The sequence below is a fragment of the Aquila chrysaetos genome, chromosome 1 (assembly GCF_900496995.4).
Source record: "Aquila chrysaetos chrysaetos chromosome 1, bAquChr1.4, whole genome shotgun sequence".
In the NCBI taxonomy this organism is placed as follows: Eukaryota; Metazoa; Chordata; class Aves; order Accipitriformes; family Accipitridae; genus Aquila; species Aquila chrysaetos.
The window spans coordinates 65,060,419-65,076,757 of record NC_044004.1 but is presented as its reverse complement, the minus strand read 5'-3'; the positions used below and the strand labels follow the sequence as shown (position 1 = coordinate 65,076,757).

Below are 16,339 nucleotides of genomic sequence, written 5' to 3'. Positions count from 1 at the left end.
CCTTTTTCAGAAATTATTCTGTATGCTTAGACTCTGCTTAGTAATTCTCTACTTCTTAGACTTTCATATTAAAATGTGTACTGTAAATTCATAAACATTACAAATAATTCATGCAGAGACTTGCTAATTTTAGAAGAGGTTGTGTGAGCATGCCTTTATTCTTGCTCAAGTCATGGAATCAGCTCCTGAAATCAGTTTCACTGCCCTTTACAGGCTGCAGTTGGTTGTTAGTAAAAGTTCTGCCGCAGGTTAGCTAACCTCTTAAACATAAATTAAGTAGGAGACCTTTTAATAAATTCCTGGTTTTGACGTTTGCTGTATTTGTCATCAAAAAGTCTCCTTGATCAAACAGACAAGTGGTAGCCTTTGACAGCAGAATCTGAGTCATAACAGATTTTTCTCCACTATATGTTGTATCCCCTCCTTTCCTGCCTGGTCCACCTGGCACTCGGATGCAATTCTCAGTTTTGTCACAAAATGAGAATCACTTATAAAGTTTTCCCTTCATCCCCTGCAAAATGTGAATTTTTCCTTACCTGCTTCTCTATAGTGAGTACCCCCTACCTGCTTTTCAGAATCTTTCCAGGGACCAAGAGGTATCCAGATCCCTCACAGACTGTTCAGAGCAAAATCCTATTTACATCTAGGGATATTACATACAAATTAGATTCATGGGTTTTTAGCTTCAACTTTTTCCTCTTCTCTCCAACTCTACTTTCCATTTAAAAAAGACTCAAACTGCAAAATTTATACCTAGGACTTGACCACATGAAACCTGTCAGCAAAACCTGGGAATTTAGTTAAAGCTATCATAAAGACAGAAACCATTTCTGAAATTCAGATCTAGCTCTGGACTTGGAGAAATTCTTGAAGGGCTAGGATTCCCTATTTCAGCTTGTAACTCTTCGTCTTCCCTCAAACAATTCAGAGACCCAGACTCAAATTTAGACCACATCACTCGTTCAGCAATTCCAGTGGTTCCTAAACTGTTTCATAGCCACAGAAGCCAAAGACATTCTGGTCAGAAAGAGCTAACTGTATTTAAGTTCAACCATAACTAAGAACAAGTTTCTCATTACTCTGCAATCCCACACTGCAATTCACCAGCATTGCATCCCAAATACATTCTGTAGCTGCAGTACACAACAGTGAGAAACTGCTTTAAATGACTGGCCTTTTAAATTCAAGATGTCATTTCCCATTGTTTTCTTTTTCTCCTTCTGGTGCCCCTTACAATTGTAGAGGCAGACCTTACACTTCAGGTCGCACTGTGCTTGCTATGAAATTGCAGCCCTACCGTTCTCCTTGTAGCCCATTCCCAAGATGACCTCTGGTGCTCTGTAGTAACGTGTCACCACATATGGAGTCATCATGAAGCTAGTGCCTGCAGTCCTGGCCAGTCCAAAATCCAAAATCTTCAATGTGCAGTCAGATTTTACCACTATATTACTTGGTTTTAAATCCTGCAAAAGATAGTGAAAAGACATATGACTGTTCTTCATAAAGCCAGGCACAGCTGTGATACGGACTGATATTTTATGTGACCCTTCAAATATTCTTTTAGTCTTCTGACACTTAGTTACTATCAGAAATACTTGTAAATACACAGCAAAACCTTGCTACAGTTTCTCTAGTAAACTCTTCTGGAAGATGTTCTAACTTGGCGTACTGTGGGGCTTTACCTGGACAGCCCAAGCCTACTGGTGTTAAACAAATTGCATTTAGCAGTGCGAGAATCTAGGATTTGTATTAGAGTACCATTTAGAGTATTTTTTTTTTAATGCTGCGAGCCTAATAGAGACATTCCAACTGTACATGTGGAGATACCTGTACTGGGTCTGGCTGAGACGGGAAGCCAAATCTATCATCCTTTGCTAAACATACAACATGCCAAGAAGGAGACCTTTGTATATTGTAAAGCAATATCCACTTTGTAACTCATTTTATAAGCCCTTATTTTCTTCCTTTCACAATGGAAGGGAAACATTTTTGGAATTTTTTTTTTCAGCTGGAAATCTCAAATTAGTAAAAGTACATTTCAATAAAGAAGTTAACTCAGGATATTTTCAATCCATTCAGATTTGCCTCCTGCTCACAGTCACATGAACCATTCCCTCTGCTGTCAACAATCACCCATAGCGCTACCTCTGGCATTCACAGCCAGGTACCGCATCCTTACCAGACACCGCACTCTGACATGGAAAAGCAAAATGAGAGGATGCCTCTAATATAAATTTGGCAGCCTTTTAATTTGTTTTAGCACACGTAAATGATGGCAAATGCCAACTCCATATGCCCTGACCTCTGTGGATCCTGATCAAGCAATACTTGGACCACACTACAACATCAATTCAAAGTGTCTCAATGTCATGCGTGGTAGATGTAGCCAGCTTCATTTTCAGGAGGAATAACATTTATCTACGTGTTTCAGAGATCATAACAACTTTGATGATTTCCAGTGCTTATTATTTGGTTATTATTTATTTTCAATAATCACGGTGTCTTCTTGTCTGATTAAGTTCACAAATAATCTCATTCCTAACAAAAGCATGAAGCTACTCTGCCAAGGGGATGGACTATGACTCTTAAGTTTACAGTCATTTTACTGGGAGATAGGGCTTTGATCCACAGTACACAAGAAACTCAAGTGGCTTCTGAACTCTTCATGATGATGTTAAATGCTGCCTTAAGTTTTAAACCAAAGGCCCCTTACCCTGTGAATAATTCCTGCAGAGTGAAGATGCTTGATACCACAGAGCATTTGGTACAGTAGATAAGACATTCGCTCATGGTCTAACTCCATCTGAATGACCTGGCACAGATTGGCATCCATTAACTCCATTACCAGGTAACTGAATGAAAAAGCAAAGTCATAGGGTTATTTTCTGTGTTGAAGAGGAACCACAGCATCATCTCAAATAAGTAACAATGCCTTTTCTTGCTTCAGAATTCACTTTATTTCTGATGACTGGGCGTAACACAGCTAGAGACTGGGCCCACTCACAATGGTACCACCGTGGTGTTCATTTCTCACTGCAGCATCTCACTGCAGAGACACCACTCTTTTAGTGTCCCAGCAAAACAGGTGGGTTGCTGACCCTTTCTTAGTGCATTCCCGACAACAGAGACACTGGACCCTACATGGGCAAACAGGCAGCACAACACCAAAATGTGCAGAAAACAGAAGAGCCGCAAGCACCAAATGACACGACTGGTTGGCCTTTGACCATTATGAGGAATGGCTACCACGGTACATGTAGGAATTGGAGAGTAGTAGAGACGTCTGAGAGGTTAAAATATGCATCCCCATGCAAAATGTCTCCAAAAATCCTCCTAAGATTGCATGACTTTGCATAATTCTCATTACAACTAATTGGTCTTGTGCTTCTGATAAGTGAGCTTCACTGACAACCTCAGCAGGACGGTAACCCAATCCCCTTTAGTGGTAAGTTAATATGTTAAACACATCAGCTTATTTCTTATGAGACACCTCACAAGCACAACTGATTCATAACTGTAACATTACATTAAAGCACTCTCAAACTTTGGGGAAAACACTAGCTCTCCATTTCCATGTGAGCTGCACGCCTTGTCTTCTCTCCAGCACTAGTTGCCTCCTCTGCTCTGCACAAGTCTGCAGTGACAATATTACACGGAAATTCCATATACCAAAACCACAACAGCAGTCACCTGACTTCAGCCTTTGCTATCTGTCTGTTACCACTACTGATATTGGAGTACAGAATGGGAATATGTTTCCATACAATGTATACAGAATCTGGGAAAGACTGAAAGATAAAAGGAGTACAACTATTTTAAACACTGAATATTTAAAATTTCATTCAGGGCAGGCTCATACTACACACAGCAGTGTTTGTGCAGTGTTCAGCAGAGATGCTAGTTGTCCTCTACACCTAGCACTAGTTCCCCAGGCAAGTAATTTTACGCAGTCAAAGGTTATGTCAAAACAAATACAAAATGAGGAAACGTTTCACATCAGTCTCTTTTATAGGAAATTATTTCAGAATGAAGTGCCACATTTCAAAACCTCACACACGTCAGGGAGTCACATAACAACGATCATTTCCCTAGCAAACTAGCAACACAAAAGCAGGCCCTTTTAACTACTCATACCCCTTCCTCTGCATGTGAAGGCAAATGCGAACGCATTAACCTTCTCAAGAAGAGCCACCGGCAGGCTTTGCACACTATTACAGCTCTTAGGAAACCTGGTATTTGGCACCTTTTAAGTGTCAAAATTGCTCTCAAAATGGGAATGCAGAATATCTGTCTACCCACAGTGTAAAGTACACATGATCTTCTTTAGAGGGGCTCATAACCTTTGTATTTTGCTGAGTTACTGCATTCAAGGTACACTATAATGCCCCACACGTCTCTAAAGCTTTAGTTTAATTACTGCCTGTGTTACTTACACATCCTGGAACTCCTCCAGAGATTTCTGTGGTGTGAAGACATTTAATAAACTGATAATCTGAAAAGCAAAGTAAGACAAAAGGATGAAGAGAAGTGATAAATGTAAGCAGTTGAACCCATTTTGAAGTGTGTATTAAAGGATAAACTCTGTTTTTTCACTGCTCAATTTATAGTAACATTTCTCACTTTATGGATCAGTAAGTTGGCAACATTCAAAATAAAATACTGCAGATCTCCAAGATTTCTTCTAGGTGCACTTGAAATGATTTCTGAGAGAAGGATTAGTGATGATCGTGACAAATCAAAATGCTAAGGGTGAGACAGTCCTCCAAATTTTGAAGTTACACGTTTAAAGACCAACTTCAGCTCAATCTAGCATAGCAGTTCTTGTGCTACAGTGAGAAATTTCTTACATATGAAGAATGCTCATCTGAGGGGACAAATAATCAAGGACCATCTTACTAAAACTAAACAGAAGACCTTCTTTCTCTCTGACATGGCCTCAACTCCTTTCAGGGCACATACGTGCACATGCTGACACAAATTCCATCGTGAGAGGTACTGCTTTTTAGTAGAAGCACTTTAAAACTGTAGACACGTTCTGGGCAAAAACTTCTTGCATACTGCAACTCCTTTTTTACTTGTTTTTTTTTAAATGGGTTGGGCTGTTGAAAGACACTGATAAAGAGGTGTGAAACAGCATAGAGGAAAAACATGACCTCTGGCACCTGAATTTCCCATGCTTTCCTTCTGTGTGGGCAATAGAGGTAGAAGATATCAGCACAGCCGCCACGAAGACAACATCTGAATGTCTCCCTCCACACCTCCATCACCTCTCTAGGCTTTCTAACAGGAATGGTTCAATATTCTGTCTACTCCACATACTCTGACTGATTCTTGCCTCTGCACAGCTGCCTTTACAATCCTCTCCTTCCTTTGCACTTCTCTGTCTGTATAGACAGGTTAAAACTCTGACCCAACCAATGTGGTGCGATTATCAGCTCTTATGCAATATTTTAAAAATTATGTATTTAAAATTAATACCGCACCTGCTGCCCTCCGCTCTTTCCAGTCCATTAAAAATAAAAAGTGAGAATGCATCATTCTCCCGCCTACAGGGAGAACTACTCACTCATCCCCGCATTTTCAAAGCTCCGTGCATTGGTCTGACTGAGGGTAGTTTCCATCCAAGTCAACAGGAGGGAGACAGGTACTGTCCTGATCAACACAGTGGAAACATAAGGATAAGTCAATGCCCAGAAGTGGGGCAGAGGACACTATAGGTGGCAAGTCCTGCTGTTTGCCATTTTAGGGTCAGTCCTTTCACTTTCAATGTGAATTTATGATCGAGAACAAGTGTCAAATCTCACCTTACATCACACTTTTCAAGCTCATTTATGCTTTGCATAAGGAAGAAGAGTCATTGAAGGATCTGATGCAAGACTAAACATGTAGCAAACTGAAAAATTCACTCCTAATGAAAAGGAAGGGGCACACAGGTATGGCACCAAGCCACAGCAGAAATCAAGGAACTGTAGGAAAATTAAATCCTTGGGAGATCCCTTGACAATGCAACGGGGCAATCCTACATATCTCATTACAAAAAAGCAAGCTTATATAGTGTCAGGCAGATAGTTCTAATAGATAGATGGTTACAATTAACATACAGCCCTGGAATAACTCTTTTGCTGCAGTGTAGGAATACTTTCATTCGTTACGGATACTAAATGTTATACAATAGATAGTGGGTGTAAGAAGCAGGGAAGTCTAGAACCTGCTAGTGCTGTTTATTTCAACAAGAACACTGTGATTAGAAGGAATGGCACAACGTGTTGAGGCTTTAGAGTCCCTGGCTCCACAACATTAGCTTACACACAAATACGTGAGAATGGAAAAGGGCTTTTGCTTCTTAATTTCCTTCAGCAGTTTTGCAGCAACCTTCACCAGGATGACCCCTCATCTTGTACAAGCTATACAACCCATGTATATGATTAGGTTTCAGATGAAGTTCCGAACAAGGAGTGACACTTGTGCATGGGTACTCCCAACTCAAAAGGCACTGCTTTTGAGTCACAAATCCCAGTGACAAGAGGATGGAGCCAGGATTCCAACAACCACTTATCCATTTCTGGATAAGGAGCTGGCAAGAACGTATTCTGCTCTCTCCCCTTTTGTCACCCTAACCCTACTAGCAGCACCCTCATTTGGCATAGCCTTTAAATAAGCACATGGAAGATCCTCACTCTCTCATGTGGGCTTATAGTACCAGAAAGACTGTAGCCCTTGAGCATAATTTACTTTTCATTTCTTCTGTTTTAAAAAGCCATCGAGCAAAACAATTTTCTAACAAACCAATATACATACCGCTTCTCCAGTTACCTACTGAAAACTTACATTTTTATGATTCACACACTTCATGAGGACCAGCTCCCTGTAAGCTCGCTTCGCATGAGTTTGGTTCTGAAATGGTCTGCTGAGCTTCTTAATGGCCACGTTTCTGTCAAGGACGGCATCATATGCAGCACTGCAGTAATTACAAACACATGGGTTATGCATCTTAGAGGATAGCCTGCATTTCTCATGGCAAATTCCTGAGCCTCAAGTCTACTATTGCCTTTTTTTCCACTGAGAAAATACTGGGACAAAAGAAGGAGAGAGAGTTTCTAGTGAGAAAAAAGAAGACATCAAAAGGAAACATGTACCACCACATCAGCAGAAGACAGCATGCACCACTACTTCTGAACTCCAGTTCTGTAGGAAAGTAACACTTATTTTCAAGGGGTGAAAAAAAAAAATTAAGTAACTTCAAATAAAAATACAATAAAAACTGGATGAGACAAAAAGTTGTTTCATAAAGCAACTCTCTGTGCATTGTGTACAGCGGAGAGGCTTTTGCTTTTTCTGTCATTATTAAGGACACCTTCACCGAGTGGCTAAATGAACAATTGCCCACTTTTATCTAAAATGAAGTTTGTATTTTCCTTATGATATTTCTAATGGAATCAAGTTATTTAATCATTCTTTGACACCATATCATCCAATTCCAATAACATACCTAGAAACAGAACCATTTCACAAAATTTCTTTACCATTTCCTTCTGATAATGAAAAAATTTGTTACATACGCTTAGTTAAAAATTTTGAAAACATGAAGAAATACAGGCTCTGGTTGGCAAAGTGGGCTTTTAAAGCTGGGCTCCTAAAATTCTCCTTAAACTTTTACGTGTTTCATACAACCTTCAGTTATTTTGATAACCTTCACCCCCTATGAATTTGAACCACTTATTTTGGTGATTCAAATCTGACTACACAAATTTTGACTTCTACATTTCACAAAGCACACTAATTCTTAGAAACGTTCCCAAATGAACAGCCCTCAGACCCTCTTCCTGATTCTACCTTTTACCAAGAATGAGGAAAGGCATGACACAAGTTTTCTGCTACTCCATGAAAAGCAACAGTGTATTTCCCAAAAGATAAATCAACCAAGTCACTAGTTGTTCTAAAAATAATGACTTTTTTAAGCATCAAAATTAGTATCTTTTTTCTTATTAATTCCTGCTTATTGTAGACATTCACTGACATTCACTTAGAGACTCTTACTGACCAAGTACAGAGCAGAAAGCATGCAAGCATCAGAAGCTTAGTCACAAAGCCAACAAAAATGTACAAGTGCTCTAAATAAGTAAAAAAGTGTTGGCAATGTATGTCTTGGAAACCACACAGGTGGAGAAGAATAAGCAATATTCCAATTACACTACTCCTGCATAAATAACACACCAAATACATCTCACAAATAAGAATAATTGTTTGCTAAAGGTGATGAAGAGTTTTGTGAAGAATGTTTTAGTCCACTCTTGGCATTTGGGGCAGGATGGTGGGATTCCCCCCAAAAATATGTTCAGAGAGAAAAAAAAAATTTCTCATGACTGCCCTTGCAGGTATTCTGAAACTGTCAGGAAGTTCCATGTTAACATTTTCATAGTGAAACTATTTCAGATCAAAATGTTAATTTACAGAAAAAAGTAAAAATAAATACTGAATCTCCCCAAATTATCACACTGTGAAATGTCAAGTACTGCACCTGGGGAGGAACAATCCCAGGTACCATTACACGCCTGGGGGTCAACAGTCTGGAAAGCAGCTTTGCAAAGAAGGACCCGGGGTCCTGGTGGACAACAAGCTGAACATGAGCCAGCAATATTCCCTTGCAGTAAAGAAGGGCAATGGCATCCTGGGCTGCATTTAGGAAGACTGTTGCTGGCATGTCAAGAGAAGTGATCCTTCCGCTCTGCTCAGTGCAACTAAGGCCACATTTGGAGTGCTGGGTCCAGCTCCTGGCTCCCCGTACAGGACAGACAGGGACATACTGGAGCAATTCCACTGATGAGCCATGAAGGTGACTAGGGACTGCAACATCTACCATTCAAGGAGAGGCTGAGCGAGCTGGGGTTGTTTAGCCTGAAGAAGGCGGCTCAGGGGGGATCTTACCACTGTTCATCAGTATCTGCTGGGAGGAGTAAAGACAATGGAGTCAGACTCTTCCAGTGGTCCTGAGCAACCTGCTCTGGTTGACTCTGCTTTGAATAAGTGGGTTGGACCAGGTGCTCTCCAACATCATCCATTCTGTCATTTGGTAACAATTCTTTCTTATGCATTAATAAGGCATATAACTTTTATGACCCAGCTAATATCATGCTAGGCACATGCATAAACAAAGATATCACACTCACTAGTTACAGCATGTATGAAGCAGCTCAGGTGATAAGGCTATCAAAGATCCTGCCTGATTTGACTTCATTCTGGCCAGGGAATTTCACTCAACTAAACCTGACTTGAGGAGGAACAAGATGTGTGATTTATAGCCTAATAGTACGTAGCAGAAAGCAAACCTCCTGTAGCAACTGTCAGAACTGTGTCTCTCGTTCTCATTTAGTTCAGCCACAACAGGGCATCATATAGGCCACAACTAAAATACTCCTTAATTCCATTAAGAAAGTATTGAACAAATAAAACGCAAAGCCAAAGGATTTAAAAAAAATGATATTTCAACAGTTAAAGGTTTTGTCTCTATTGTTCATGGACAAATATTGCAAATATACTTCAGCAGACAATCTCTCAGCTAATCCATACTACTTGATCACCCAACTTCTTTTAAGAAGAAAAGCCTACACGAGACTCACCTGAGCTATGTAAGAGTACTTTGAATCATTTTAACAATCTTTTCTCTTCTCATATTTTAATCTCATTAGTTACAGCATAAAATCACTGACTAGGAGTTAGAAAACAGTAACACCGAAAGTTTGTCTGGGCAACCATCTTCTCCAGTCTACAATCTCTGTTTGCTTTTCTGAATTTTCTCTCTCCATCAAAGCAAGAGATAAAAAAGCATCAATCTAAAATCAGAAAACCATAGGCTTCTTAAGCCTTTGGCTTTTATGATCCATTCCCAGTCCTTTACACATCACGGAGGAAAATAAAACAACTAAAGCAATCCTTTGTACAGGGATATTTACTTTGAGATCCTTGTATCTTGACTGCAGTTCTATCATTGTCTTCTATCAAATGGAAGGTGTCCAACTACTTCAAGAAGTCAATACGTAAATTCATTGCACTGAGTAAATTAATAGCACTCATGTTTTTCTATTCACCAGAGAGAAGCTTTTGTTTACAGACAGCCAACTATGCATTTTACTACAATGAAATTACAGATACCACATGTAGGTCCTCTCTCTGGTGCTTGCTACACAAAATCCTTACCTTGGAACACCAAGGTTAGTATTGATGATATATCAGCCTTCTTAAGACAAACTTCAATCACTGGCAGAAGAGTGGCTGTATAAACAGGTGACTCAAGGGAGCAGGAATAAGAGAGAGAGAGTAATGAGTGTCTGTGAACTGCTCTGAAAAGGCTGAGTGTGAAAGTCATTTCAAGATCTCCAATAAAAGACTGGACTTGCATCTAAAAGCCTGTGCTTCTTTCTCTGGAAACTCTACCATAACACTTCTTGCTCAACTATGAATTTATTTTTTAATTTATACAGTTGCCTTATTTTTATAACAAAGGCTATAATTCACCCCGGTCTTGTAATAAAATTATAGTTTTACTGCAACATGAGCTCAGAAAATCCTCCAAGTTTACTGCCATATCTCTGGCAGCTGTACAGACAGAAAATGCAGTAAATAAACTCCTTCCCTATAAATTCTGTTTACAGCTAGTTTGGCAAGGTAAATGTTAGCATTAAAAATGCCTTTTAAAACTGTAAATAATTTGAAACAAACCTATTCAGCAGAGTGAAAAAATTTTAGCCAGATGCGAACATAAATTCATGACTACCAAGAGATATATGTAATTACAGCTATTTAACAGGACTCTTTGCTGACTTCAGCAGGGGAAAAAAAAAGGAAATAAATGAAACTCATTCTAGTCAGATTCACACAAACCCAGATCATCATTTACCACCAATGTTGTGTGCAAGTTCAGACTGTAATGATCAATGAGCAATGCTCTGTTATGATACACTTGAAGGTCCAGGCATTTTTATACCTATTTCAAAAAGCAAAGAAAAGCATTCTAGTTTCATGTCCAAGCTTCTATTTCAACAGACAGTTACCAAGTAAATACTTTAAATTATTCTTCCCATAGAGGAATAATTCTTTTAATCAACAATGAAACTTAACAATTATCAATTCCATTATATTCTATGCCAGAATAGACTGCCAAAACCACAGAAAACCTAGTATCTTTTTTGAATCGACTCTTAGAGATGGGTTCCTAGGATTACAAATGGCAATTTTTGGTAGCCTTTAGTTTCAAGATTTTTCAGATGGGGCACACACATCCTTTTCAAGATGCTTACCCTTTCTCAAGCCACTACTTCATTAAAGTACTACTATTAGCTTTCAGATGATGGAATGGAAACCCAAAACAGGAAGGGAAGCTCCCAGCCTCCAGCCTCCTGGGGCAGGCTGTGAAATGGAAACTCTTGGCAATCTCAGCAAACAGCTTTCTATATTAAGAAAGTCTCTTCACTGAATGTTGTAGAAATCTGAAGACACTAAACATTCCTCTTACCTATCATTACATAGATATATTGTGACAAATATAGTATTAAAATCTTTCTGAAAAGCTACTTAGTATTACATCTGCTTTCTAAAGTGACAAACTTTGGTCCTCTTTGCCTTCATCCAGAAAGACTGCAGCTGCAACTGTTTATTATGAATGACTGCTATTTATATCTGCATTACTTGACCCTTCTAAGCAAGGTAGTTTTGCCACTGACATTAGCATTCTGCCTTATTTCCTTCATCCCAGCACAGCAAGAGGGAAGAAAGCTGAAACCAATCTTGTTAAACAAAGAACTGATCTGTGTATTTGAAATACCCTGGTTATTTAGTGCTGAGATCTCCATCAGTGGAGAAAACTGGTAATCTTGAAAATGACGCTTAACAAGAACGCTAATGATAGCTCATACCCAACAATCACCACTGATATATGGAGCGGAACACATTCTATATACACACAGAGTTACACATCTAAATGTATATACACATATACATAAAAAGAAAAGCAGAGATGGATGTATATATAAATCCTTTTCACAGTAGTTTCTGTGACCTCAAACTCTCTGCCCTTGGTTTCAGATAACTATCACTACTGCACTTCCTCAAAGACATTTTTAGGAACAAGAGCCAAATCTCTTTTTCCTGTATAAAGCAAAATTTCTGTAAAAATGGTTTATGAAACTTTAACTATAAAATATTTTAAGTGCTTTTTCTTCTCTCTACTTAAGGTCCCATTTCAGGCATGCACTCTAACAAAAAATAGTGAACAAGTTATTTTGCTTTAAGGAACTTTTAAGGTATATTCTGGTAGGGGTTTTTGTGGGTTTTGGTTGTTTGCTTTTTATGTTTTTCTCACTTATCAGTCCAAATTTTAGAATGAAATTAGACCTTCTCATTCTTACCTTTTTTTTTTTCCTCCTTTTAACATGTAACTTCTGAGTTTCTAAAGGCAGACATTGATACATTTCTTTTTATAAACAGTGCATATTCCTCTTTTCAAGAATTACTTTTAAACATTTTTTTAAAAAAAGCATTATTTTTAGAGTGAAAACTTCTCTCCAGAAAGTATCTTTAAAAATAGTGAATGTTTTCCATGACAAAGGTGTAAAAGAAAAGAACTCCATACATGCACCAATATGATCCTAATGAAGAGTTGCAGACCTGTTGTCAGGAATGGCTACTCTACACTCCAGATCAGGTCTATTTCTCCTCAAAATGCAGAGAAATTCAGTGGCCTCTGAGACAATGTTCAGAGCTTATACTTAAGGAGACCAATACAGTTTCATAATGGATGACTGCTGCACTTTTCTTGTTACTGTATATGGTTCCAGCTATTTGTTTTGAGTTTCCATCAGCTCACAGCTTCTTGCAACCAGCTGGTAACAGTTGGATTAGGAAATACAATCAAGCTGCCTCCCCAGCTGCAACACAAGTCATCATTTACTTTTTTACTATTGCCATGGATGTTTCGCAGAATAAATAAATCAGCCTCCAAGCCCTTCCATGAGCTTCCTCATCACAGCAGAGATTACTGATTGAGCTCAAAGTGTTCCTTCCTGCACGGGGCAGCAGAGACTGGACGTGCTGAAGTGCAGCAGAGCAGTCAAACACAGGCATCCTGCCACAACAAATACCTTGCCAGCAAGGTGCTCCAGCTGGTGCCCTTTGGAGCCCCTTCACATGCCAAGATGACATGAAACCTAAGCAGCAAAGACAAAAAGGTCAAACTAGGCTGTTACCTCGGTGCATTTTAAATGGAGCAGGTCCCCTCTTTGGGCCTTTGGGAACATTGCAACCAAAGCAAGGTAACTCGCTGCCAAATATTCAACACGTAATCTCTTATCCTGTGTTGGAATGAAGTAACATGAGAGAGGACAGAAGTGCTTGAACCTTTTGGGATTATCATCCTAGTTCCCTGAATGAGAGTTCAACATTGCTGTCAAGATCATATAGTGAATTCTGTAGCACTTAAACTTCAAAGATGTACCATTAAAACTGGATGATTTTAAGACAAAAGTTCAAAATGTGTGGCTCTTTTACCTTTCAGTGTTTAATCAGGAAATACAGGTTTCTTTTCAACAAAAACTTAGAGAATCAGGCCCACTGTTCAGTGTGCACATGCTTTCATTTATTTAATAAATATATGGCAGGCAAAATCCAGTTAAAAACAGAAAAGACATGTCTTGCTCTCTGCTTGCACAATACTCTCCATTTAGAGTACTGCACTAGAAAAAGCTTGCTCTCAAACTTTGCTTGTAAGACTTACGGTTCTGATACTGAAATAAAGTCCTCTGAAAATGAAGAAGTTTATTGTCCAATTCATATTATGGATTTTACATTTAGATATTAAATATTTTAGAACAGAGAAGAGCATATGTGGCACATTTTGACTAAAAATGTCCATGTCTCCTGTATCATTTCATTACAGTGTCAATGAAATTATTACTGTAGCATTTTAAAAAAGATCACTTCACTACAACATACTTATTCTATTTCCCACCTTGCAAAATACAGCTCTCTAAAGGCCCTGGTTAAATGGAAATATGTTTTAGTTGAGCTACATTTTTTCAGAAATCAGACCAAAGCTCTCTGGTTATCCACACATTAAACAAAAAAAGGTGATTTAAAGAGCTCTACACACATTTCTGTCTGAAAATGGAAATGACCAAAAAAAACCAACCAACCAAAAAAACCTGCTCACGTGACCAGTCGTAACCGTACTTATTAAAATGGGAGTCAAACAGACAAATCTTCGCCATAGCTAGAAGAAACTACTTCAACAGGAGTCTTTCCCCAGTCAGATCTGTGACAGTGTATGCCTAGGTATTTATGATCTTAAAGAACTTGTTCAGAGAACCAAATGCACTCCTGCTTATTCTTAAAAAAGCAAACACAAAGTCCAAGCTCACAACTCATCCAGTCCCTTTACTGTCACCCATAAAGGATTAGAATAGTATCATTTTCATATCTGTGACATCTGCAGCCCAATTTTGATTCCATATTACTCATTCTGTTTAAAGTACTGCAGTCATTGCCTGAAATGTCAAAGCCAAGCAGCCCTTTCCAGCAAAGATAAACTGGGAAGCACAATGGATTTGTATTTCTAAGGGCAACTAGATTTGAAAACTTAGCTGTGAAATCTATTTTACAATTCGGTCATGCTGAGACAGCTCTCATCCGCCAAACTTTCAGATAGGTGGTCTGAAGGAAGATGATTGAGACATCATATATAAGACAATGTAAAAGAAGTTGCACAGAAAAAAAAAAGGCTGGAACGCTTATTTTTAGTAAACATATTTACAATAAAAGTTCACTCAACATCTGTCACTGGTGTCTCCAAATGTGCTGTATTATAATTTCACCAATTATACTACTGGGTAAAACTGTAAAATAAGAAAATAATTCACTATGAGGCAAAAGAAGCTACACACTTGGAAAACTGCTGGGAAAGAGGAATCACAGACTGGAATCTATTAAGAAAAAGGAGGGTCTGCAGTAGAATTTGCCCTCTATTACTGGCTGACAAATTTTTCAGTTACTATGCTAAACCTGCTCTGCTGATACCTTCTTTTAAAACAATTACACAGGTGAAAGTATCAAATTTGTTCATGTTAACAAAGTGCTCTTCCATCAAAATCTCCAGTAGTTCTTAAAAGTGACTATCCTCTCCAGCTCCATCACCACCACAAACCACAATCCTGTGTATAGATGTATAGAGAAGCTCCACACCTTGCACAGACCAAAATCTCTTGACTGAGCTGACAATTCAGATGCACAAGGTTATGCCCTTTTGGCTCAAGCTGTGAAAAAATACCTCTGAGACTCTCTCATCCACAGCTGGACTTCAGTTTAGTTATCTTTCTGATTACATGAACTGGTGATGCCCTAGCAAGAACCATTTCGGAATCCACTGATCAGCTCTGTATATTGATGCAGGATAAACTCTTTTCCCATGGCCATTCTCACTCACAAAGATGGTGCAGGGATATGGTAGGAAAGGCAACGTGGAAACAGCTATACTGTTCACACACTGCCTGGCACACCTCTCATAATGGGTGCCATTTTAGTTTGCCTGGTGACTAAAATATTCATGAGGATGCTAATATGAAGTATGTTTATATACTTCTCATCTGTATATACTCTGCTAATTCTTTATACTTGGCTCTGAAAGTGACTCGGTTGTAGAATCTGTTTCTGAATAGAACTGTAAAACCAGTACTTTCTGGTTCTGCATTTCTCTTGTCACTAATTCACTACATAGTCTGCTAGCTCACACTAACTTTTATTAACTGCCAGCCTTGGAAATTCAACCTGGTCAGTGAAAGAAGCCAAGTTTTTTTTCATTCTGCTTTAAAAGCGCTCTAGGCCAAAATGCTTTCCCTTACATGTCACACATGTAAGAGATGACAGTCTCATGGTTTCCAAAGTATGCTACACTACTCACTCTTTGTATGCTCAAGATTTACCAAAGCCAGAGCAAGGCAAAATTTTGCAAAATGGATCAGAGCTGGGGGTGCCTATCAATATTCAGTGGCAGGAAATACATGGACAAAGGAAGTTAAAGCATGATTTGTAGTTAAACCATATTGAGTAAATGTTTGCCCAGCGTTTGGAGAATGGGTATAAGACACTAAATCTGGTAAAGAGATCTTGCATTCAGTGCTCTGAACTGTCAGCAGGGTATATAAACTTTGGACAGTTTTCAAGTTGTGTTAAGTATCAAAGCCAGAAAAAGTCCAGTTTCCTCATTTAACAGCAATTTACAAGACTAGGGAAATACGGACACTGAGGCAGAGTCTATGCACCTGGCAGAAGTTGAGTACCTAGCACATTCAAACTG

General features: G+C 38.8%; 1 protein-coding gene across 10 annotated transcripts in view; it reads right to left on the bottom strand.

Annotated features, from left to right (window-relative positions):
* The window catches only part of MAPK10 (mitogen-activated protein kinase 10), a 182,942-nt gene that overhangs the window by 54,394 nt on the left and 112,209 nt on the right, over positions 1–16,339 (bottom strand). For 9 of the 10 annotated variants that reach the window (XM_030007734.1, XM_030007660.2, XM_030007694.1 and 6 more), the window contains 4 exons: positions 6,829–6,958; positions 4,434–4,492; positions 2,714–2,852; positions 1,298–1,463 (listed from right to left, as the gene is read on the bottom strand). In XM_030007734.1, coding sequence (XP_029863594.1) covers positions 1,298–1,463; positions 2,714–2,852; positions 4,434–4,492; positions 6,829–6,958 — 494 coding nt within the window. Of the gene's footprint in view, positions 1–1,297; positions 1,464–2,713; positions 2,853–4,433; positions 4,493–6,828; positions 6,959–10,194; positions 10,286–16,339 lie in introns of all 10 variants that reach the window. The other variant, XM_030007713.2, reaches the window with a different exon arrangement.